The sequence below is a fragment of the Lepisma saccharinum genome, unplaced genomic scaffold (assembly GCF_977018435.1).
Source record: "Lepisma saccharinum unplaced genomic scaffold, izLepSacc3.1 HAP1_SCAFFOLD_276, whole genome shotgun sequence".
NCBI classification, from domain to species: Eukaryota; Metazoa; Arthropoda; class Insecta; order Zygentoma; family Lepismatidae; genus Lepisma; species Lepisma saccharinum.
The window spans coordinates 2,135-29,063 of NW_028143030.1; the positions used below are offsets into that span (position 1 = coordinate 2,135).

The window sequence follows — 26,929 nt, forward strand, 5'->3', positions numbered from 1 at the left end:
CATGGCACACCATAGTAGTCCTTCATCTGTGCATACCAAGCTTGACGGGCAGTAGATGTGAAACCAGCCTTCCTTGCCTTCTCTAATACCTAAAACCATTTGGTGGACATCACAGCGTTTATCAGTACCAATTTTCTGGATGACAGGCATGAAAGACCTACAAAACAGAAGAAAAATAAATTACAAAGCATCTGAAACTTTGAAACAAAAGGAGAGACCCAGGTTCAATTCCCGTTGTGGGTAATCTAAGGTAGGAATCTTTCCAGCCTTGTCCCCACGTAAAGTGACACTGCGGCTCAGCCAGCCTCAAATCAATGTGTACCTGGGGGCATCCCTGAGGTGTACATGTGGCTGGAGCATGGTGCTGACCAAAATGGCCAAGATCAAGAATCTTGTGTGGGGCCCTACCCCCCACATCCACGTGTCTTCATGGCACGGTGCTGTATGCACGGGGAACTTTACCTTACAATATACAAGTGTGTATGCACGTGTATGAATCCATAATTGGTTAGTAATAAATAAATAACCTGTGGCATAACAGCCTGCAAGGGGCACTACCCACTGACAGCCAGGTGGGAGATCATCCAATCGGTTACGGAGTGACGTGTGGTCAGTCCAATTGTTGTAAGTTCCCGTGACCACGTTAGGTTACTCATTTGCAGCTTCCCAATTTCCTCGTGATGGTAGGTGGCCACCGGTCCCATACACAGGAGAAAAGCTGCTATACTTCCAGCAGAAGACTTGAACCTGCACACATCCCGTAGCCAGAGCCCAAAGCATGCACCTTAAGACTACATGGCCACGGTGCTGGACAATTGTTTACTAATAGGAGTACTTTACTGCTGCTTTACTTTACCCACAACGCTGCCCCAAGGTACCCATTTACAAGGCTGAGTGGTTCTCAGAGCTACTCAGAAACAGGGAAGGACGAAAATTTCCTGGTCCAGATCACCTGCCCCCGAGATAATACTAATAGGAGTACAACAATTTTTAAACTTCAGGAACATTATAGACTCCTCACTGAACTGTTCCATCACCGTTTCTCTGTAGCAAATTACATTCTTAAATGGTACAAAAATTTGTATATTGCCCTGCAGATAGGATCAAGGAGGGGAATCACTGCCCTCTTCCCCAGGACAAAGAAAGAAATATGTCTATGATTCTGTGAGAGAAATGAGAAAATACTGTGGATAGATGTAGTCACATTACTATTGAAATAATATGAAAGTACACAATTCAAATTATTTATACGAGGCACATGTAAAACAAAAGGGCCAATAATTTTTTACTTGGGACTGGCAACACTGACAAAGCTGTGCCTGCAAAAGAGGTATATTTCTCAGTGTGGAGGTACGTACATGCAAGTAGCAGGAAGTTGAAATGGCTGCTGTAATAGAAAATCCCGGCAAGTGCGAGGTGAGGTCTGTGATTAGATTTCTCAACGCAAAAGGACTGAGTCCAGCTGACATTTATCGGGAATTGTGTGCCTTATGGGTAAAGGAGTGAATGAAAGGTGAGACAATGGGGCCGTGCTTTTCGGGAAGGACGTTCAAATGTTCATGATGACGAGCGGAGCGGCAGGCCTAGTGTTCAGACTGACAACCTTGTGAAACGTGTTGATGAGAAAATGCGATCCAATAGCCGTTTCACCATTACTGATCTAGGCAAGAAGTTTCCTGAAGTGTCTGATAAAACATTGCACCAAATTGTAATGCACAATCTGGGTTATAACAAACTGTGGGCGAGGTGGGTGCCAAAAATGTTGACAAATACTTACCAAGATGAAAGAATGAAATCAGCACGTGATTTTTTGGCCCGCTGGGAGAAGGATGGGGATGACTTGTTTTCTCACATAGTGACTGGAGACGAAACCTGGATATCGTACGTCACTGGTGAGTCGAAGCTGCAATCCATGCAATGGTGTCACTCTGGTTCACCGAAACCGAAGAAATTCAAGTAAACACCATCACATCGCAAAATCATGGCAACCGTGTTTTGGGACCAAAAAGGTGTAATCCTCGTGGAATTCCTGGAACCAGGACAAACCATCACAGCAGATGTGTATTGCCAAGCACTGTCTAATCTGCGACGTGCCATTAAAAACCGGCGAAGAGGAATGTTGCAGTCTGAAATTCTGCCGATTCATGACAACGCCCGCCCACACAGCTGACCGTACTGTTGCAACAATTTAAAAATTCCGATGGGAACATTTTCATCACCCACCATACAGTCCTGATCTTGCCCCAAGTGATTACTTTCTGTTCCTTCACCTTAAAAAGTGGCTTGCTTTCCAACAAGTCGATGATAGTGAAGTTCTCAAGACATCAGTTCTCGACTGGCTGAGATCCCAGGTGGTAGATTTCTACGCAGAGGGTCTACGTAAACTTGTTCCACGGTACCAAAAATGCTTGGAGCGTCATGGTGACTATGTAGAAAAATAGCCAGAGTATGCAGTTGTATAGCATCAAAATAAAAATTTTCTCGCTTGATTTTATTCTCTGTAATAACCAATCTGTCCCTTTTTTGACATGCCCCTCGTATGTTGGCCCCTGTTTATGTTTACACTTTTGTTAGTACAGTGTTTGATAACCCTATTTTATCAGCAGATGAAGTTAAGGTAGAGACAAACAAAAATAGATTATTCACAAGGCATTTGTTGAAATAAATTACAATGAGAAGACAACTACTTAGAACCAAGGACATGGGTTAAGCTTATAGGCCACAGGGCAATACTTTAAAAAGAAAGCAGTTAGTTGTAGAAGTTAATATACATATATCTTTTGCTGACACATGACAAAATGTTACATACCTGATAAAATAGTCGCATGCTAAAGCATCGTCTGGAAAAGGAATTGGCTGAAGAAGTTGAGACAATCCAGGTCTCCAGTCTTCATATTCAGATCTTTAAGGAAGACATGAAAAACATTAGATGTGTGGGTGTTCTAGGATAAATTGTGATGTTAAAAAACACACAACTTACTTAAGAAATTAAGTTGCTATTGCTAGACCCCCTGTAATCCCACCCCAACTTCAAGCACTGCTTTAATGCTTACAAGATTGTTTTTTTTCATCTTTTAGAACTATGTATAATAGCATTTGCCCTAGACACTAGACACATAACAAAGTTTAATGTTTGATTTGATTTATTTTACTTCGCTTCTTGTGCCACTTTTGGCTAATTTGCAAAGATGGGAATGAGTGATGACATGATGAAATTTATGAATGGACACTCGCAAACATCCATGCCCAGGCCAGGATTTGAACCCGGGACCCCTGGCATCGTAGCACAATGTGCTAACCAATCTGCTACGAGGGCTGGCTACGAAGTTTAACGTGAATACATTATATGCTAATAGTAAACAGTCCCGGGTTTAATACTGAGTGGAGACACATAGTGATTCGATTCCACTTTAAATCATAGGTCCAGTCCCGATTGGCTTCTTAAAACACAAACTCACGCTAGTAAACAAATATACTGAATCAACACAATAAGTGATCAGAAAATGGTGTCATATGAGAATAAAACAAAAAGGATGAATGAGATTGCTCATAATTTGTTTTTAAATGGTAGTTAAAGAACAATTGTTTTAGAAAACAGGCTAATTGGCACTATATTACACTTTAGACATGTGTATTGCCACAAAAATGGAAAGCAGGCCACTTTATTATAATATGTATGATATCATGTTTTCTTATCCCAGAGATGAAAATTGAGGATGCAGACCTGGTAACAAGGGGTACGCACCCCCTGGCCACGATTCCTAGTGTGGATGTGAAACAATAACAGTAACCATTAGGCTATTAGGAAGCCAAAGGACCATCAACTATCATGGAAACGAAAGAAGAGTACTTACATGGCAAGGAACACAGTGAGGTAGCAGTCGAGTTCGCTGTCGAGCTCGTCCCTTTCGTCGTGAGAAGAGTCGTTGAAGCGACCAACCAGGACATTCGTTCTCCGCACCTCGAAGGCAGCAAACACAGCAGCAAGGCACACCGACACCACATTCGGCAAGATGCGTGGGTGCGGACACCCGCTGCCCGGACCGTGGACCCTGAAAGACAAGAATCAACAGTTCAGTGCATGTTTTTCAGTGGTAGGTAATGGTTCTGATTGTTTTATGATGTTTTTTCAAATTCTCCTAGCATAAATACTAATTATCATATAATTTTGAAAATCATCGTCACACAAAATTTGAACCTTCCTTAAAGTAATAAGCACTGTTTGGATTCGAAAAAAAGTTATTTATGTTGAAAAAAAATACAACTTAAAAATTACCTTAGGCATGTACACTTCCCATGGACAAGGCATTCTCTATTGACAAGCAACAGTAAGTATCATAGACTAGAGGGAATGAATGTAGAAGTAGATCGAAACCTTAGTAGAATGCACTTAGGACTTATTTTAATGCTAAGAGAACCAAACCTGACCTGCCTAACCTAACCTCAAAGGCATATATTGAACAACATTTTAAATAATCGCTAAAACTCTGCAGTACGTGTTAACAGACGTAAATCGAAATCGAACCATGTAAAAATATGCATTCGTAGTATGATGAAATCGCAATAAAACAAAGGAACTTGGGCCTAATTATTTCTACAACTGTATAACACACACCATTGCTTCAAATTACAGCGCCTTGAATAACTTAGTGTGGAAAACGACCCAAGAAACTAGTTCCCCAGAAGGATGACAAACATAGATGGCAGTGCGATCGGACCACGTGCTAATTTTGTTATGAAAGTAATGCGGCTTAGTTAGTTTTTGGAATATATTGTGTAGATTTGTTTGTCTAGAAAGGCGGTAAGTGAATTGATGGAAACAGTTATATTTGTGGAGTGATTTGCAGTCACGAAATGACATTAATTTGGAAAGAAAAGTAAAATAAAATTAATAAATAAATAGCATGCGTAACACAAGAAGAAACATCGCAAAGTGATTCCGGATGTCAGGTGTTGGATTGTGTACTAGTGTACTAGAGTTTTATTTTTCTATGTTATTAGAATATAAATAGTATCCTGAGAGATATTTCATACCAAGGCGACAAACCACAAGTGTCGCTTTGAAGCGAGCAGTCCGTAATCAATGCAGCCTTTTGAAGTGTAGGGACACAAGCTCTGACTGCACCATTTCCTCAAGGAGATTTTACACCAAAGCGACACGTGACAAACGATACGAGGATTCAACACCAAAACGACACGGGTCCTTCAGTCCAAGGCAACTTTCATACCGAAGCGACACATAATGCTTGGAAAGGAGCCAATCAAGAGCAACATTTCATATCGTAGCGGCATGACAGGAAGCACAGGCCAGCGTTCGGTTGGTGAAATCCTCAAGCGATAAGTGTTGCATGCCCCTTGTTGCTTTGGTGCGCAATCTCCCTAAAGCAAGACACTCATTGCAGCGAACAACAAACCACAGCAACATGTTGCAAGCTATTGAGGAGATGGTCCAGTTTGAGCGACGCACAAGCGACAAAGCGACATGTGTGGCTTATCGTGTCACATAGATCTGTTGTTGTAATTTGCGGTTTGTCGTGTCGTCTATCTGTTGTTTACACAATTAGCAGCGAACGCTTGCCAATAGACTGAAGGCACCATGTCGCTTGTCACTTAGTTGGGAACTCCCCCTGTAGCGCATCGCTTCGGTCTGAGCACCCTTCCTTTAAGGAGCTTTCCGACCAAAGTAACAAGTAGCACGCGAATACGCCATATGAACGTGTCGTTTGCTGTTTGGACCCTCATGTGCAATGAATGCTATTTTACAGTCTGGAAGTGTGTGTCACTAGTGTGACAGTGTGAACATCCCGTGTCGCTTGTCCCATTAGTTTGAAAGTTGCCTTACACTCATGTCGATGGCACTAAGAAAGTTTTGTGGGGTTCACCTCGTCATTTCATGGAATTATCATCATCGCCGCGATTAGTTTAAATCTGAAGAAAAGAGACGGTAAATATAAAAAATACATATGCTTCAGTGTGTAAAAAATTTAGTTGCCAAGAGCATTCCACGCGTACTTTTTTTTCTCTCGTATTATTAACGAAAGTATGACGATAACAGGACGTGGTCGACTGTCTAGAATGTTCGTTAATATCTTCGCGACCACTGTACCAAATATCATAGCAATTATCACATTCATAGAAATGCTTCATGCAAAAGAATCAGATGTTGCAGCGAAAACTCCATTTTCTTCCATTATAAGCAGACTAATACCAAGCACCGGATCCAACACCAGCGCCTCTAGCGGATCATTTTCGAGTGGAACCAGCCTGAGAGCGCAGAACCGTGCGCGTTTCCCACACTACGTTATTCAAGGCGCTGTACTTCAAATTAATGAAGTCACAGAATATAAACTGATAGGTCAAATCCAGACTATAACATTTATGGCTGTGTGCACGAACAAAAACTTGGATCGGGAAAGGATCACTGGAAAATTCCATTGGACCAAGACGGTTCAACAGTTGATCGCGATTTAGGAACATCAAAACGAGTTTATCTTCTGATCGGCCATTCGCGACCGTTTTGGTGTTCACGATACTGACGCTTTGACTGCAGGCAGTTGTTTTTTAATATAAAAAGAGCGGAAAGTGATATCGAGGACGTGCAAACGCTAGAGATGTTGGATGTACAGTGGGATCCATGATGATTACCTTGCAAATTGTCCATCAGGTTCGTGCACTTTATTTGATCAAATAAGAACTTCAGGAATTGAAAGAAAAATCAAAACAAGCTGTTGACAACTTCTGCACCAGCATACATAAATATCCATCGCTTAAAAACACAAGAATGCAATAATTAATGAAAAGAGTCATGGACAATTTGCACGGTAATACTCATGGATCCCACTGTACAATGCTGATAATTCGAGAACTATAAACTAAAATCTGCCAAAATAATAATAATAATTTGTGGTTCTGTGGTGCAAAGTCGCAATGTTTATAAATACTGTACTTTCCATCCCAGAACACAAAACATATATAAATGTCATATATTACGTGCAAGGTAAATTAGAACACAGCAATGTTTACGATATTGCTACATGGTGTTGGATTATGATTGTATAAATTTACGAAAATGCATGTTAGGCTACTGGCTATTTACACGACACGACAATAAGAATTAAGAAATGAAAAATTGAAGTACCACAGTACAGTAATAATACGAGCGGGCGAGGTTCGGCGTTCGCTGAGCTCTGGGACACTTGCACAATCTCCGCTTAACACCTCAAGTCCTACTTCTAACACCATTTTGCAGTTGTTCAACATCTGCCTAAGTTAACTTTAAAGTGCTACTTAACGTGAGTGGAGGTTAGGGTTGTACCCAACACGTCAAGTGCCAGTTTATACGGAAATGGTGGAATGTCGGTCAGCTGTTGGAAATTGTGAAAGTTTGCCGTGTGTTTTGCATTACTATAATGACAGCAAAAATGTGGAATTGTTAATTATTCCAGAAATGGGAATTAAAAAAGTAACATTACAAATATATGTTTAACGCGAGGAGATACAATTACGCACCAATTGTGCATTTATTTCAGTATCTCCCGAATGGGCACCATAGGCGTAGCTACGGGGTGTGCCGGGTGTGCCTAGGCACACCCTAATGGGCTGCTTTATCAAAGAGAATTAAAGACAGATATTTCAATAAGAGAGAAAATAAGCGGTAGTTTTATAAGAAGTTAAAAATGTCATTACTTGGTACAAACGTGTGCATTATCGCTGATGAAACGAGTGTCTGTAGTTTTTCGATATTTTGATGTCATTGGAGAAAGAAGATATTTACTGCATTCTACTCTGTACTACAGCACTTTTCTTCTATACCTGTCACAAGCTGCACGTGTGAGAGAGAGCTTTCACCAACCTTACCCAAGTTAAAACTAAATTAAGAGCAACTCAGAAGCAGGATAGATTTGAAGCCCTGCTCTTGCTATTTGTGGAACAGGAAAAAGCTTAGTCTATTGATGTAAATGAAGTTATTGATGAGTTTAAGAACATTGACAGACGTCTCTTGTTATAGATGACGCGTATTTTGATGTATTTGTTTGTAACATTTATGAACATTTTTTGTGTGTGTAATTTCTATGTAATTTGATTTTTTTCTACTAAATATGTTCAGAAATTTTCAACACTGTCATTTAGTTTATTTATATTCCTTTACAAACATCAGTGCAGTTAAAGAGCCAAGTGATTGTGTTGCAATATATGCTATTAAAAAAGTACAAGACCTCATTTTTTTTTCTTTGTGCACACCCAAATATAAAGTTCTAGCTACGCCTATGATGGGCACTGCTACTAAAACAAACCCTGGGTGTATCCAAGAGTATGAATTTCTCTCCATGTTGCAAGTGCAAACATTTTGTTATGTTGATTATTAAGCTGGACACGATGTTTGAAAAATATGATGAATATTAATTTTCGGAATCCCATGTATTCCTTATGGGGAATCAACTTCAACATCACGTTACGGCTAATCAATTGGAAGTTTCGACTTTTCCGCTGGCGAAATTCATCTTCAAACTGCCCTCTTCCCGTTGACATATCTTTCTATTCCATCGGAAGTTTTATATTCACAAGAGAATGAATCAAATCATACTCCCATATGATCAATGCTTTTTTCCTTGCCTCCTGGCAGTGTTGCCAAACCTGATGGGCATAAAAGACCTAATTTCACCTTAAATGGAGTTAAAACTTACTCTCATGGAGCTAGATTTACGATGGCTGGATAAAGTGCCTTCTAGGGTAATGTTAGTTGTCAAAGGGGTGGGGCACTGCTATTATCGTTAACTCTAAATTGATGACAATTTATTCTTAGTTTTCAACATCTAGATCCGGCGGCATCGCCCATCTCAATAATCCACCGATGGTGGTATGAAATCGAAAGTAAAGAATTAATTCCCTGACGACAATATTATGTCAATTTCACGTCTAAGATTGCCCTATAAAGTAGCTGGGGATATAAGAGAGAGTGGGGCGACGCAGCCAATATAACAATATCACGTCACGTGCAAAATTTATAATTATGACGGAAGGTGGTCTATGCGGGTCGGAACCAGAGATGGCATCATAGTGGGGCACAGGGGGTGGGCGTCCCAGTTCACAGCCGAACGAGTGCACGAAAGATTGAGTGATTGATTTAGTTTATTTTACTTCGCGTTTTGTGCCTCTTGGCTAATTTGTGAAGATGGGGATGAGTGATGAAATTGATGAATGGACATTCGCAAACAACCTAGCCCGAGCGGGATTCGAACCCGGGATCCTTGGCGTCGCAGCGCGATGTGCTAACCACTCGGCCACAGGGTCCGGCTAGAGTGCACGAAAGAGCCAGATCTGGCTCCAAGAGAGCTAAGTTGGCACACTGCCATGGACGGAAGGGCTTGGGAAGACTCCCGTGGAAATTGTATCGCATGCCTTTAAGGAATGAATATTAGGTGGTTATTTATGTGCGTATTCTGAAAATATGATGTATTAGCAGTTTCGTTGTAATTTTTGTAAGTAGGATTTGAGTGCATGCTGGTAGAGATATATATAAAGAAACTACGGTTCCAAGTTAGAGTAATGCATTTGAAGCTTGCAAAGTTATATTAAAATGACGTTCCAAATAAAGGTGGAAATGAAGTGGAGTGTGCTTGCCATAACAAATGTCCTCAACAAAACAGCACAATACACAAAGTGTACACCATGCATACTTGCTTTTTCACAATCCTAATTTGTAATCTTGGCAATGAAAACATTTGTAAATATGATTACGAGTAAATTCTATTGACATTGGTGTGAATGTGACAATGCTAACAAACAAGTAACATGCTGTTTCCAAATAATAACTGGCAAAAAAGAAAGGGTAAGATTTTACAATACCGGACAATTCCCCGATTTCGCTCATATTTTGCATACTCAATAATTTAGGGCTCCTAATCACAAATCTGCAGTTAATATATGGCGCTCACGTGTGGAATTCCCCCCCCCCCAAAAGGGGGTCCGTGATCGCAACCGACAATGCAAGATTGCTCATTATGTACCGGAAGATTTTGTGTTTCTATGAAACTTACATTTTCTTTCGGTGCCCCACACAACATTCTCGCATAGCTCCACAAACCATTCGCGCATAGCCCCACACACCCTTCACGGTAAGGGTAGGCAAACACAGTTAAAATGTGGGGCTGTAGTAATATCAGGAGCGGTACATAATGAGCAATCGTGCATTGCCGGTTGCGAACACGGACCCCCCTTTTTTTTTTCTTTTTGAAATTCCACACTTATTTCATAAGTTGATCATCCTCATCGTCGCTATTAACCGAAAATGGAGAAAAGCCACGTAAAATAAACAAAATAGAAATACAAATCGACATACGTATAGGCTTTGGAGCCAGAATTTTACTTCGCAGGGGCTATCCCTTATCAGCAGCCGCCATCCAAAGACGAGAAAGTGTGTGTGTATGGGGGGGGGGGGGGATAGGAGTCCTGAAGATGAATTTCTCGTTATGTTACAACTTAATATACAATGGGACCGTTCCGAAAGTCGCACGAGTTTAACGCGTTAAACGAGTTATGGTAACTGGCTGTCCCATAAGTGCTTCCGTGCATTTCGTGAGGTTCATTACGCTGTCCCAAAAGTCGCATTCCGTGAGTCTCGTGAAAGAACGAGATTCACCAAACGCACGGGCCAGGAGGCTGGTTTGTTCGGTGAGAATCGTCTGCTGCTTGCAGACCTCGCGCGTGCACGACGACTTCAAACTAAACTAGTTCGGAAAATGTATTATAATTTTAACAGAGAGCGATATGAAGCAACATGGGCAAGATGAGTGTGCCATAACTGTTCTTACAATGTGATTAAAATGAGTAATAGTGTTCACAGCAGAGTTTATTTCTGCCAGAAGGACATGCCTTCCGCTTGACGCCATGCGAAAAATTTGTATAAACAAGACGCTGCGCTGCGCTGTGCATGCGCTTTCGTCTAGAGCGTCCCATAAGTCTGAAAAATAACTGGTTTCACCAGGTTCACGAGGCCAGTTACTTTCGTTCGATCTGTTCGTTTCGTTAAGACTTTCGGGTTTAATCCTGCAAAGGTTATGGGCGCTATTCACCGCATGTTTACATTTCTGTGCTTCCTTGGCGCTGGCGGGGACTGCACTTCCGGTTTTGAAAATAATAACATTGAATTCAATGGTGTAAAGGTAGTGTCTTCGGAAAAGCGACAATATTTGTGTGGCATTTGGTTTCAACATGAGATAGGGAACAAACAATTGTTCTCAGGTATCTATGCATCGTTTTCAGACAGACCCGATATTGAAAGATCAGTGGATTTAGGCAGTAAGGCGAAAGATTGGACACGAACACGTGGGAGTAGGCTCTGCAGGCGGTACTTCATCAAATCAAATGAAAATATTTTACATGTTTCAAAAATTATAATTGTCTAACGCACATGTGTTGATTAAATTTAAAAGTTGGAACTATTTATAATCATATTATAACGCATTTGCCTTTTGGTTGTTGATAAGCGCTCTCTCCATGAGCGTCGGGTAGGTCAGTCGACCCCTACCTCCCCCCCCCCTCTGTAAATTGACATCCTTCATTTTAAGTTGCAAAAAAGCAGGAAGTTTGTTATTTTTATTGTTAACAACAGAAATAAAGTTAACTTGGTTAGTATTCGAACGGAGTAATCAATGTAAAATATGCATTACATCGAGAAAATGAGTGAAAATACAGGAACCAGGATATTTTTTCATATTCTACCATTTAATTCAAAGAATAAATGTTTCCATGGTTTTCAGAATTCGAAAAATTATCATTTTAGATGAGGTCACACAATATAAACTTTGTCAGTATTTTATCTAACTTCTAAAGTCCTTTCATGAACGACACTTGCAAAAGTTAATAACAAACTACAATATGTGTGTATTTCAGTATAGTAACTATGAAATGTAAAAGTATTAATGGAAAATAGTGCTGTATATTCACTCGGGATCAAATATCATGATAATAATACACAAACAACAACAATATAATAATTAAATTCGAATAAAATGTATTTAATTAATGTTACCCTTAGTAATTACTATTATTTCTTTTACTGTTGTGATCGAAGTATCTCAATGTTTATAATTAATATAAGCTTCATTTCAACCTGGAGAAGTCTTTTCAAAAACGAAACTGATGGTAGAAGATTAACATTGCCTTGGAAAATATTAGTATTGTCCTTTATATCTGCATCCAAACGATCCGAGAAATTGCCAATCTTTTCTAGGTTCCTTTGTTTCTCTACATCACTCAAAAAATTCAAGTGATCCATTTTGTTTCCGATCTTTTATAAGAAAATAAGCTCGGTGACGATCTGTATTCCATTTGTTTACATTGGAAAATTCGCCAAACCGGAAGTTCTTTCCCCGCCATCAATAATCGAATTGTCTGATCGATCATTTTTTGTTTACTCAGGAATAACCCCATATACACGTTCTCCGTGCATATAGAACCGTGCCATGAAGGCACATTTAGGGGATCACGGCCATTTTGGAGCTGATGTGATCAGCACCACGCTCCGACTGCTCTTACGCACAGGATTGTCTCCAAATACTCATTGACTTGAGGGTGGGTGAGCCCCGGAGCTGCCCTTCAAGAAAAAGCTTGGAGGGGCAAATGCTCCCCCCTCTTGCACTTGTGTGGCGGCGCCTTTCGAAGACCACCTAACGTGAAAAATATTGATGGCGTGCGGGAAGTGTTACACCTCTAGACTTCTGCATTTGGGGCTTTGTGAAAGAAAGTCTATGTGCAACCTATGCCGCAGAATGTGTAACACCTAAAGGAAAGAATAAGAAACTGCATAACTGGTAGAAACCACATTGAACGTTTGTAGCCATTCATAGAAACTTGAAGCGTTATTGTTTGATACACAACAAATATCAGTGTTGTATTACGATACAACCTGTGTACACTATTCGATAGCATTCTACTAGACGCCATTCTACTAGAGCCCAGTTCAGATGACTGAAAATACCCACATCATCTGATTTACAAGCACACCAGCGTTGAATTAATCGTTAAATGGTTCCGTTAAGGATCGCGTTTGACGTGGCTTCCTCCAGAACCGCTGGAAACCGCATCCATATGCAAACAAGAGGGCGGCGAACCTTCCGCATAGATACTGGCTCCCTCGAAGGAAACACTAAGCGAGGAAGCTCCAATATCCTTCATTTCGCATTTCCGCATCGAGGATCTGCTCTTGACAACCAAGACGAAGCGCTGTTTACCCTAATCTCTCCAGCAGAGACCAACGACCTCTCATTGTTTGCCTCTTCGGAGCAGACGAGGAAATTGGCGAGGTGAAGGTGCGTGGGAGTGATAGGGAAAGTGCAACGAACTGATGCAAATATTGCTGTATCAGTAATTTGAACCTTTAAGGAGGCAAAAATAATAAAAAAAGCAGAAAGCTTCTTATTTTTATTGTTTATAGCAGAAATAAAGTTCATTCGGTTAGGGTTCGAACAGATAACCAAAATAAAAACTGAGTGTAAAGTACAGTAACCAGGATATATTTTCATATTCCACCGTGTAATTCAACGAATAGATGGTTTCACAGTTCCTCAGTTCCAAAAAATAGTTTTATGCGAGATGTCCGACAACAAACTTTATAAGTAAAATTTGCCCTTAACTTTTAAGGCTTATTCTTGAACAACGTGTGTAAAAGTTAATAAAACTGAAAAAACTATGAATTTCAGTGCATGAACTGTACGAAATGTAAAAAAAAATGAAAAACTGTTGTGATGGATATTCACTCATCTACTGAATCAAGTAGAAAAGTCACCCCATTTATATAATAGTACATTTACAATAAAATTGGTTTATTTTTATTAGTTTGTAATTGTTATGTGATTAGCTGAAAATGAAAATCCTTATTATTACATGAAATGTATTAATTGTTAATTAAGTTTTTTTCTTTTTTTGTGAATGAATCCTACGAATCTCATGTATGAATATGCATATAATACCAGAGTTCATCAAAAAGCTTGTTTGGTACGCATCGAGCCAATTTCTAGTCCATACTTTTCTTTTTCTTAATTTCTAATGAAAGCACAAAGCAGTAAACAACATTCTTGAAATTGGTCGTCCAACTGCTAATTGCTCTGCGCAATGTCTTAAGAGAACAAACGTCTATCGTACGATAGGTAACAAGTATCGTGTGAGGCGAAATATAGCAAATGGGTAGCCAGTCCAGCACCAACTAGCGCGTTCCTACTGAAAATCCAGTTCCGTGTGATTCGGCCTTTAAACACATTTTGATACTTGATATTTGATAGCGATTATTTTACATGTTTTGTAACTTTGCCTTTTCATTCAATACGTGTCATTTTGGTTACTCTGCTTCACATGCATCTGTTCAGTGGCTGAAAATGTATATTCAGTTTAAGAAACATATCGTGATGAATATCCGTGGGCCACGTTTAAAACATCAGATTATGCTTTTTTTTTACAAGTGTTAAAAACATTTTAAAAATTGAATACTATATGGATGAAATAGTTTTGTTCCTCACTTATCAAACTGCACATAGTTTGATATGTCAATATTTTGTTGCATTCACGATAAAATGTCGTATTTAGGAAAGCAGAAGCTAGTACGGGGACTAGGTGGGACCTGGCAACTGTGGATTAGTTGAACCTTCTAGAACAGCCTAGATGCGAGATTTGAGACTTAACATAAATAGGTATATTAAGAAGTAAGCAAAATGTTTACTATATAACTAGTAACACAGTCCTTTCCTTGCATGATTAACAGATTCCTTATTGATTATTATTCTTAGAAAATAAGTCTTATTGGCATTATGTTTTAAACGTTTTATTTGTTTAAAACAAAAAACTCTTCGTTTTGTTCTTTAAAGTACAAATTTTGCCAACCCCGATAAAAAGTGCAAGGGGATTTGTAAAGAAGGAACTCTATTACGAACCCTTAGCTACATCGTTGACAAACTCATGGCGCCCAGCGGAAAATGAACCCAAGGTCTTTGACTCGGTCTAAAGCAAATCGGGGCCGTTTTCTTCTTCGCCAGGGAGTTCCTTCAACTGCGGTAAACAAGCCTAGTCCTCGTTTGGCTCTGCGACGACAGAGGGAGCTTAATGAACAACTCCTCCCCTCCCCGATCTCCGTTACACATTGTTTGAAGAAGGAACTGATACTTGTAATGGCCCCACGTTCCACTTCTAAAGTAAACTGAGCATCTGTGTAATTCCATTACTTTAGATCTTTATCTGACGAAGATTACACGAAATTAACAATCATCTTTGAGGCCATTAATGAACAAGGTGTAAACAGGGACCTCATTAAGGGGTGGGCAATAACCAGCGAAACTTTCTCATGCCCCAAATGTTCTGTGGCTTAGAGGAAGTTTTAAATAAACCTCCTAATTATTATTGTTGCTAAACTTTGCATGTATATCATCATTTTAGTTGTAGTTATTTCAATACAGACTAAGCTAAATATGAATGTAACACTAGTAATTTCATGTACAATTATTAAAAACTACTCCTATAACACTGAGGAACAATGAAATTTGCGCGACCGGAAAACAACGTACTTCTATGTTTTTTGACTTGCTAAACACGAAAATGATGTTCTTTTTTCTCCACCACGTCTAGTTTTTGAAAAAACACGAAATTGAAGTAAATGTGACAAAGCTTTTTTTTCGCCATAAGATATACAAGGATTCTTCAAGAGATCACGTGTGGCTGTTTTTCCTGCGTAATATGAAGAAAGCATTGTAACGACAACAAAAGGGCAAACATTGTTTTTTATTTTGTTACCCGATATTATGATAAGAGGAGAGAAAAGTCTTTGTTAAAGAGGCAAGGTGACTTATTGTACTGTGTCTTTATCAGTTGCGTTCTGTTCGCTGGAAGTGTAGGTTGTGTGTTAGGTTGTGTGCTTCATCGCGATTGTTTTGTGTATTATTTGAAAATAGTGCAGTGATACCTCGTAACTGTGTAAATTCACAGAATCTGTTTTACTATGTGTGCAGTGAGTTCAGGACAAATCCCAACGAAACTCAATTACACCAATAGTGATGAAAGCTAAGGAGCTATATTTCGGTTGCAAAATCGGAGACCAAGATAAAGGGTGGGCTCCTCATATCTGTTGCAGTAGATGTTCGCGATATTTACGAGGGTGGGTACGTGGTACCCATCTATCCATTCCCTTCGTTGTTCCCATGGTATGGCGCGAACCTCAAGATCACGTTACTGATTGTTACTTCTGTTTAACTAATGTAACGGGATTTTCAAGAAAATCCAAAAAATCCTACAGTATCCACATTTACCTTCTGCGATAAGACCAGTGCAACATGATAAGACATTACCTGTTCCAAAGCCACCATTGGAATGGTCTTTGGAAGAGGAAACATAAACTTCCTCACATGAACCGATATCTTCTCTCGGACATGATCCTGACTTTCAAGAGTCACCCAGCCAGAATTAAATGATTTAATACGTGATTTGAACCTTACAAAGAAAGAAGAGGAACTGCTGGGTTCAAGACTGCAAGGGTGGAACCTGCTGGAACCAGGGACAAGTATTACATTCAGAAAACGTCAACTAAAATGTTCTTCCTTTTTTTCTATGAATGGGTCCCTGGTATACTGCAACAATGTCACTGGATTAATGCAGTAGTTAGGAGAAAACTATATATCAGGCGAATGGAGGTTGTTCATCGATGCGTCAAAAACTAGCTTGAAGCCGGTCCTTCTGCATAATGGAAATGAGAAACCTTCAGTGCCAGTTGCTCAGGCGAGTGAATTGAAGGAAACATATGAAAACATTGCTTTGATTCTCACAAGTGTTAGCTACGACAAACACCAGCGGAAAATCTGTGCTGATCTGAAGGTACTGGGAATTATTTTGAGGATGCAATCAGGTTTCACGAAATTCTGTTGTTTCCTCCGTCTATGGGACAGCAGAGCAAAGGACATGCATTACAAAACTAAACACTGGCCTCCCAGAAAGTGTTGCACACCTGGAGAAAAAAGTGTCTATCACAAACCTCTTATCGACGCCAACAATGTGTTACTCCCCCCCCCCACCCCCCACTGCACATCAACTTGGGGTTAATGAAGACCTTTGTGAAGGCCATGAACAAAGAAGGAAAAGGGTTTGAGTACTTACGAAGCAAATTTCCTGGTGTAAGCGATACTAAAATAAAGATGGGATATTTGTTAGCCCTCAAATCCGGGAGGTAATGAACGATCCCAATTTTGAAGAAGTGTGAAGTGAATGTGAGAAAGCAGCATGGGGTGCGTTCAAGGGTGTCCACAGGGTTCACAATTACTCTGAACTTGTAGAACGTATGCTGGCAACATACAAAAAATGAGGTGCAATATGTCTCTCAAGATACACTTTCTGTGTTCCCATTTACACTTTTCCCCCTCTAATCTGGGTGCAGTGAGTGACGAGCAGGTCGAACTCTTTCACCAACAAATCCCAGAAATGGAAAAACGTTATAAAGGCAGATGGTCTCCCAGTTTACTAGCGGATTACTGATGGAACACAGTCGCAGATGTTCAACACGCCTGCTACAAGCGGAAATCATACAGAAATACGTTTTGAAGGTGCGTTACTTTTACTGTTTTTTTTAATCATTACTATTTTACTGCAACTGCAAATTTTAGGGCATGTCATAACTACATCATTTACAATCATATTTGGTATTCTATGAACCCAATGTATTACTAAAATTCACACTATCACATTAAGGTTTGGAGCAATATGCTATATTTTACCCTTCTTTTAATGTGCGGTGAACATTTTTCAAAATGGTTTCCGCCAGATATGGTACGTGATACAGCATTTTTGTTATGATTTTTGAAATCAGCGCACCCGATTTATTAAAGATCACCTATTTTCATGAAGCGGCAAAACAAAAAGTTTTAATTTGTTCCTCAGTGTAATTAATGAAAAGTCATATGGCACAGAAACTGTATTTGTGCGTGGCTAATATATTATCTAACGAATATTGTTGATATAGAAAACAATATATAATTTATAGGTCATATTAAATTGTGTATATTTTCTTTTCAAATTTGACTCCCCCCCCCAAAAAAATGCCTATCTTATCTACGTCCCTGGAAGTAAGTAAAACTGTTGTCTGTTCATCTCTGTCAACAATTACTACATAATTTAATTAATTGTCTTACAAGATAAACGTGCTTACTGAAATATGTCTGTAATACAGTCTGGTCCACACAAAATTAGACCCAACGAAGCGAAGAGTGTTAGTATGTTTGATCAGTACATCTGTAACTTTACATGTTAAAACTAGGGCAAGAGTGCCACACGCTCCACTGCCCGACCAGATGTTGGAAGTGGCCTTGTCCGCATAGAGGCGCCACATGTCGGTTTCTCTCAAAATGTTTTGTAATGTAGCTTGAAGCTTCTGAGATTTTGAAACTCTTTGCAAATTTTAATGAATAAACCAAAACACGGCACTCAAGAAGTCTCTGACAACAACTACAAAAATATTCTGATAAAAAAAACTGGCTTATTACCATCTATGTGCTGGGTATAGTTTTATTTGGGCCATCCTGTACTTATGTAAGCAATGTTTTCAGAAATTTGACACAAATTGCTCGATATTCATTGTGTCTCACAATTCCTGATTTGATTACGTGAAATTTCGTGAAATGGCAGTTTTTTAACTAAAAAAAGGGGGGGTAAGCTGGGATGAGTCCACCTGGGCCAACATTGTTATCTGAAAATCCCCCGCCCCCTCCTCTCCATCGTTATAGACAGCCGAGGGACAAGAAGAAAGCTACTCACGTTGCGACGAATCTCCTGACGACATCCGTCCCTGCGTTGTGCGTGTTCAGCGCTCGGATGTAGTCCTGCACGAATCGTCGCATGTGAGGGTACTTGCCGAAATCCTGCAGGGGAAAAAAACGGATGCATCTCTGTTACTTTCTCCATCATCGTATATAAAATATAGCATTAGCGCCACATGTACAGTCACCAGCAATAAAAATGAGACACACAGATCCTGTAATACTCGCTTCATTGCACGGCGTTATGTGTGTTGCCTAACTGTACGGTGATAAGTGGATTTTAATATCAAATTTTCAATGGCAACTTCTACCAGCGGCGTAGACTTAGGCCACACACATAACACAACGCCTTGCGGGGAAGCGTGTATTTCAGGATAGATGTCTCATTTGTATTGCCTGTGACTGTACATCTATTTTTATCTTGTCTATTTGATAGATGGGGGAATTTAGGCGTAACTTGGCGGGGGCAAGGGGGTACATGCTCCTCCAAAAATTGTCAGGGTTTTAAAATTTACAATAGTATTTATATTCGGCTTCTGGAACCTGAGGAACAATAAAATAAAGAATATTTTTTTCTGATTTCCCAAATATTATAGTAATTTAGCAAATCAATCATGGACGCTATTTTTATGGTATTCTGCTTCCTCACAAAGCTAGGCACCAGGTTACGCGCATGAACAGGAAGATAGAGCTCACATCGGACATAAAATACTTTTTGATAAAGGCCGAAGAATGGTGCTGATCACACCAGCTCCAAAGTGTCCGAGATATAGAATGTGTTGGACCTTACCCCCTACATCTCCTAAAGGTCCCTTCATGGCAAGGTGTTATATGGACGTGGAACAGTGGAACGTTTTTTTTACCTGTACAGTAATACAAAAACATTGGGAACGCCCTAGCATTTGATTTGATTTTGATTTGCTTTATTTTACTTCGCTTTTTGTGCCACTTTTGGCTAATTTGCGAAGATTGGGATGAGTGATGATATGATGAAATTGATGAATGGACACTCACAAATATCCATGACCAGGCCAGGATTCGAACCCGGGACCCTTGGGAACGCTCTAGCAAACAATGTAATTTATTTTCAATTTTTATAAAAATATTCACAGTTCAATAATCGAGAAACAAGAGGTAGTGGGCCTGGCTGCAAGAAGAAGAAGCTACTGGTGGATATCGAGCAAGGGTATCCCTTATCGCACAACACTAGGACAACCTTGCGTTCTGACGTCAGACGAGGAATGCCTACGTTGTTGGTCTAGTTCTATTAGCATAAATACACTGAAAATGTATTATTATTTATGCTAAGACAACTAAACCTAACATGTTAAGTATTATTATTTATGTTAAGAGAACTAAACTTATGTATTATTATTTATGCTAAGAGAACTAAACTTATGTATTATTATTTATGCTAAGAGAACTAAACCTAATTATTATTATTTATGCTAAGACAACTAAACTTAAGTATTATTATTTATGCTAAGAGAACTAAACCTAATTATTATTATTTATGCTAAGACAACTAAACTTAAGTATTATTATTTATGCTAAGAGAACTAAACTTATGTATTATTATTTATGCTAAGAGAACTAAATCTATGTATTATTATTTATACTAAGACAACTAAACCTAATTATTATTACTTATGCTAAGACAACTAAACCTAAGTATTGTTATTTATGCTAAGAGAACTAAACCTATGTATTATGAATTATGCTAAGAGAACTAAACCTATGTATTATTATTTATGCTAAGAGAACTAAACCTATGTATTATTAATTATGCTAAGAGAACTAAACCTAAGAATTTAGGCATTTAGCCTAACAATAAAAGCATTCTACGGTGACGTCACAACGCAAGGTTGCTCTAGTGTTGTCAAAAAAGGAAGACCCATCGAGGCAACTAATGATTGAATCTGAAACAAAAGAGAAGAGTCCTGCGAGAAGGCGAAAGGCATTCAGGGAGATAACCATATGCGTCTCCGGGCATTCGCTCCAGAAGGGGACGCAACGAGGCTTGTTTGTTCGCCGCGACCGTCAACGTCTCCATGGAAACGAAATGTTTTACGACTACCGTAAAAAAGAGGATGGCCCATTCGCAACAAAATCAATTGGCGAGCTTAATCCTGACGGAGGTCTCTATATCTCGAGAGAAGGTCGCGCGTGATGCTGCTCCCCGTTCGGGGGTGGGAGGGATGTTGTTGGTTCTACGACTTGGGGGGGGGGGGAGTAGGAGGAAATTCTCAAACGACCGTGCATGAGTTTGTGTACATTGTGACGCATATGTTGTCGTGAAATTCAACTCTCAAAATATCCGAACTGGTTCGGATGATGAGGCAGCTATTTTTACTTTAAAAACAGAGCATAAGAACAGGGTTCGACATAACGCCGACCTCTGTGATGGAGTAACATCATTGAAAAATATGCTTTTAATAGTTTTATTCAGGGTGAGGCAAAAGTCAGGTCCAGGGTGCAAAATTCTGGGGGAACAAGTGATTTCCACCACAAATAATTTCGGAGAGGGGGGTAGAATCTTTGTTATAAGAAAGATTGCTTTAGTAAGGATAAATAATATCGAAAACGCACACAGAGACAAATGCATTCACATGTGTGTATATTATATATATATATATATATATATATATATATATATATATATATATATATATATATATGGACTTGACATGTGGTTGCCAGAGGGAAACTGATCTTTCGGAACTTTCTTTGAAGTAAAGTGGCGTTCGAATCAGGACTTCAACTTTATCAAGTCTCCAATCCCAACTTTGCCCAATCGTCCTATCAAATCTAACTACAATTGATTAAATCGAACGCTCTGCAAATATTTATTTACTCTGTATTTCTTGGTTATATATTCTGCTCTCGAAGGCTTACGGTGACCGCCTTGTTTTGATTCTCGGGCTCGCCCCCCACCCCCCACAAGCGGGAGGCTCACGCCGAGTTCCAACCACAGCGATCGATTGGGGGAAAGAAGAGTTCCGATGCGGGAATTAATGAGATTTCCTCGTCCACACCGTGTCTGTATTGGGAACGAGGTGTGGATAAGATTCCAAGGATTCTGCCACTTCCGATCAGTAGGGAGGCTGCCTGACGATGTAGGGGAGATTGGGACACATTTGAACACTTCGCCAATTTTATTACTTCATAGTCAAAATTGTTTTATTACTTTGTAATAGAAAAAAATAAATACAGTCTTCCCATACATGTAAACATTCTTAAGAACAAAAATGAAAGTTATTTTTCAAGTTAATGCATTAAACAAAACATCGGTATATGTTCAAATCTACTCAATGAATGGGAGAAATTTGAAAATTTGTATATTATTAGAGTATGCTATTATCTCTGCATCGAAACTACAAAATATTAAAAGTATTTACCAGCGCGTGGGAGTCCACCTGTTTTTTACTTTTCCATTTTAATAACGAAGTTCTCCAGTCTTGACAGGGATTTTTATTTGAGAGTTATCCCTTCATCAATGACATCAAATCACCATTCATCTCATCGTCGCAATTAGGTAACAGTGGCAAAAAAGCATTGCTAATAACAAAAAAACACATACGAGATATGGGCTGTTAGTTACAATTATAAATATTTGCAATTATATAAAAAAAACACAAAAAATATTATCAAGAAAGATAAGCACAGATGCGTCTTAAATAGAACGCATATAAACAAACTAACATTAAGTAGAATAAGAAGAGAGATTGGCAAGAAAAAAATATAATCACTTCAGAGGCAACACAGGAAGAAGCTGTGTAAGCAGATGCGGGGATATACTCACCACGTTGTGCTTGAGGATCCTGTGAACGATGGGAGTGAATATATCACAAATGAGAGGCGACCGCGGGTGCTTATTGCAGTGGTCGGAGAAGAACCTGCACATTTCGGGCGAGGGAGGGTTGTTCTCCAGCAGGGGCGCCACAGACTCTATCACCTCCTCGCTCCTCCCGCGATCCGACCACGGCGAGTCCTGCCAACAATGAGAGAGAGATAATTAAGACCTGGGAACGGATTTACATGCAACTACATAAATGTTATTTTGTTTGAGAGTTCTGTTAAGCTCGAAAATATTTTACATACATTAACATTTATCGTGTATTGATTAGAAAAACTTATTCAATGAAACACTTGGGTTCGAACATTTTTATATTAACTCCATAACACATGTATAAAAAATCAACATCAAGTAACTATAACAACAATATATATATCATTTGAAATTTATGGCTGTTTCAGCCCATGGCTTCATAACGTAACTTCCACTAATATATAACAATATTCCCCTTGGTTGCAAAATGAAACATAATAATAACAACAATCATAACATTTCTAATCTGGTTCATATCTGCAAGGTGGTTTATGTATCCTTGCAGACCTTCGTGGAAATGCTGCTGCTGCAGTGGACTCTTGTTTCGAACATCCTGGCTTCTCCAGGCCCTGCATACCTCATTGTCTCTGCTGCTCCATTTCTTCATTGTGAGCCACAGAAGGTAATTCCATATAGTCCAAGTTAGCAAATTGATGATGCTCACCACCAAACTCTTCTGTACATCGTTTCGAGCGTTCACCATTTCCATATCTTCCACTCTCGTTCCTTCTGGGAATCTCTGGCTTCAAAAACGAAAAATGAACATTTCTTGTGTAATTGTCCCTTGAAAATCGAGTGCGATAATTGTCCTACTATCTCGCCTTTTTCATACTGCTTTTTTTTCTGGACAATAATAATATACTCCAGATCCTTTCTTATAATGCTCTGCCTCATAAATAGCCCTTGTTCTATCATTATCAATTAATTTATTGGCGTTTACTTTGTATGAAAACAAAATTTCATTTGGTGATTTCCCCATAATCACATTTAATTACAGTATTGTTGTGATAGAACAACATTCTCTTTAAGAATTTATCCACAGAAGCATTGCGTCTGTTGACGTTGCCTTTTGTTATCTCTCCTGTTAAAGTCATGTACCTTTTGATGATTTGTACATGCCTTTCAACTTCTCCATTTGCACATGGTCTATATGGTGGACTGTGAATTAATTTTATTCCATGATTGTTACAAAATCTCTGGAAATCCCTGCTGGTAAATGGAGGGCCAAATATGGAAAATGATTTGTCAACTTCTCAACAGTTTCTTCAGCCGTTAAATGAACAACTTGCCAAACATTTACGTATTTACTAAATGCATCCACTAAAATAAGAAATTTATATCCATGGAAGAAAAAATGATCTATGTGTATTCTGTGAAATGGTTCATTTTCAGGCTTCCATGAAACATACTCTTGTTTATTTGGTGCTCTTGAATGTCTTCTGCACACATCGCACGACAGAACATAATTCTCTATATCCTGGTTCATGCTCGGCCACCAAAAGTACTTTCTTGCAACATGTTTGGACTTCACAACTCCAGAATGAAATTTGTGCAAGTCTTGTAGAACCTTATTTCTCAATAATTTTGGCACTACAATTCGCTCACCATGGCATAACATTCCATTATTGCAATTTAAGACATTTTTATTCTGAGAATAAATTTTCAATTCTCCATCAGCTTCTTTACGTGTTATATTCCTCCAATCCTTCACTGTGTATTCATATGCTAGTAACAATGTTTCATCCTGTTTCATTGCTTCAATTACTTCCTCAACTCTTAAAGGATCTTCACTCATCAATGTCTCATTATCCAAAAAATAAATAGGTAAATCCTCTTCTTCATTCACTAAACATGACACTGGTAATCTGGACAAGACATCAGCTATCCCTACATTGTTCGTGTAATGAATGGAATAATGATAATTTGCTAGAAGTAACCTCCATCTTTGCCATCTCATAGATACTGTAGGAGAAATTGCTTTGTCCGGATCTAATATCGATTTACCTGTTGAAGAATCTGTTAGAATTTTAAATTTGTTTCCTGCCAAATATATATGAAAATGTTTTATACCTTCCACTACTGCCAAACTTTCCTTGTCAGCTTGAGAGTAACTTTATTGACTATCTGTTAAAGTAGCTGAAAAACATGCAATAGGTTTCAGCACTCCTTCTATTTCATGTGTCAACTGACAACCTATCCCATAGCCACTTGCATCCGTGACTAAAACTAATGGCAATCGAGTGTCAAACGATACTAAAACAGGTGCAGAAACTAATAGCTGCTTAACTAGCTGAAACTCCCTTTCACATTCTTCGTTCCAAAACCATTGTACACTCTTCTTTTGCAATAAATAAAGATTAGGTATCCTAGAACTCAAATTAGGCAAAAATCGTGCATGATACGCCACTAAACCCACGAATGTCGCCAATTCCTTTTTATTCTCGGGCACCTTACATTTTAACACTGCCTGAATATGTTCATTCGTAGGTAAAATTCCATGTTCCGTGAATTTCCTTCCTAGAAAATTTACTTCATGAACAAAAAATTCAGACTTCTGCAAATTTACTTTTACATTGTACTGCATCAATCTTTCCAAAACTAATACAGTTAGTTTGTAACAGTCATACAATGTATCTGCTCCTAAAAGAATGTCATCAATAAATGATACCACTCCATCAATACCACCAAGTAACATTATTGTGTCCATGGCTCTTTGAAATACTTGAGAACTTATTTTAGTTCCAAACGGTAAAAGTTTATGTACATATAAATGACCTTCATTTACAATGGTAAGAACACGTTGAGACTTTTCTTCGACTAATAATTGATGAAAAGCTGAACGTAGATCAATCTTCGTATACCACTTATGTGAACCTAACTTATGATAAAGCTCGTCAAAAGTTGGAAGTGGATATTGTAAAGTATCTACATTTGGATTTACAGTTTTGCTATAGTCAGCACATATACGAATACTTCCATCTGCTTTTCGCACAGGAACTACAGGACTACTCCAATCAGAACTTTCTATTTCTTCTAAGATTCCTTGCTGGCACAAATCTTTTCTTGCCTTGCCTACTTCATCACGCATAAAGTAAGGTAGATTGTAACCTTTCCTTTTCACAGGTACAAATCCAGGCTTCAATGGAATCCTACCATTAATATTTCTTATAGGTTCCGAAATGTCACTATTGAACAAAATTTTAAATTTTACTACAATATCAGATTTCAACTTCCTTGATTCCCTATTCGATGTGTCTGTGTACAAGCTCCTTGTAATACTATTGCAAAATATTTTGTCCATTTGCCCTTGTACAGTATCAATTACCAAACTTCTTCTCCAATCGCCAAAGAAAATACGCAATCCTGCTCGACCAAGTATCGGTTTTAAATCATTTAAATCTCCTACTATAAACGGCATTTCATAACTCAGTGAGTTATACTTTACAGGTAAGGAAATTTGACCCTCAAACTTCAACTTTTCTCCTGTGATAGTACCATAGCCATTTTTGAGTGGATTCAATCGTAAAATGGCGCTGCTTTTCCATACACTACTCTTAGGTAGAATATTAGCATAACTTCCTGTATCCACTATGAATTTAACTGGTTCATTGCAGATATATAGCTGAACATGTAAGGGTTGAATCTCATTGCATAATAACTCCTCAACATCCTTGCTACTTTCTTCACTTTTATGCTGTACAATATTTATTACATTTATACTGAATATATTGTGCTGGCTTCCACTGTAGTCAAAATTATTACCTCGGGTTTTGTTTATCGCATCTTCCTCCTCAGAGGGTGTAGAAGAAGATCTTACATTAGATGTAGTCTTATTTAAATATTGCACAGCCCTTGAGGTGTAGTTAGGTTGTTTTTGATGAATGAAATCTGCCTTCTTCCCAGGTGATCTTTTATCTACATCCTTTATTTCATTCTTGTATCTACAAACATTAGAAAAATGATTTATCTTGCCACAAAATCTGCAAGCTTTCCCCATAGCTGGACAACCTTCAGCTCGGTGTTTTGTTTTCGAACCACATCTATAGCAAATCCAGTTAACATTCCTTGGACTGTCCTGTTGCAATTGTCCTTTATAACATTTCTTTACCTCTAATTTGCCCTTGTACATATTTCTTGGAGTGTATGTATTAACTTTGTGGATGTTTGAGTCTTGCTGAATATGGCTACCAAATCTGTCTAGTACTTCATGATTCCTAATGTAGTCACAAACATCTTTGTACGTCTTTGGAGTTTCCAT

The 26,929-nt window shown here is 38.8% G+C and overlaps 1 protein-coding gene across 1 annotated transcript; it reads right to left on the reverse strand.

Annotated features, from left to right (window-relative positions):
* Positions 1 to 26,929, reverse strand: LOC145982645 (C-Maf-inducing protein-like; the record flags this gene model as incomplete). The annotated part of the gene is made up of 6 exons (XM_083116021.1): positions 26,780 to 26,929; positions 22,585 to 22,773; positions 18,781 to 18,884; positions 3,855 to 4,052; positions 2,810 to 2,902; positions 1 to 157 (listed from the first exon to the last, which is right to left on the reverse strand). Coding segments are annotated over exons 1-6 (891 nt in total), but the record flags the coding sequence as incomplete, so codon positions are not given.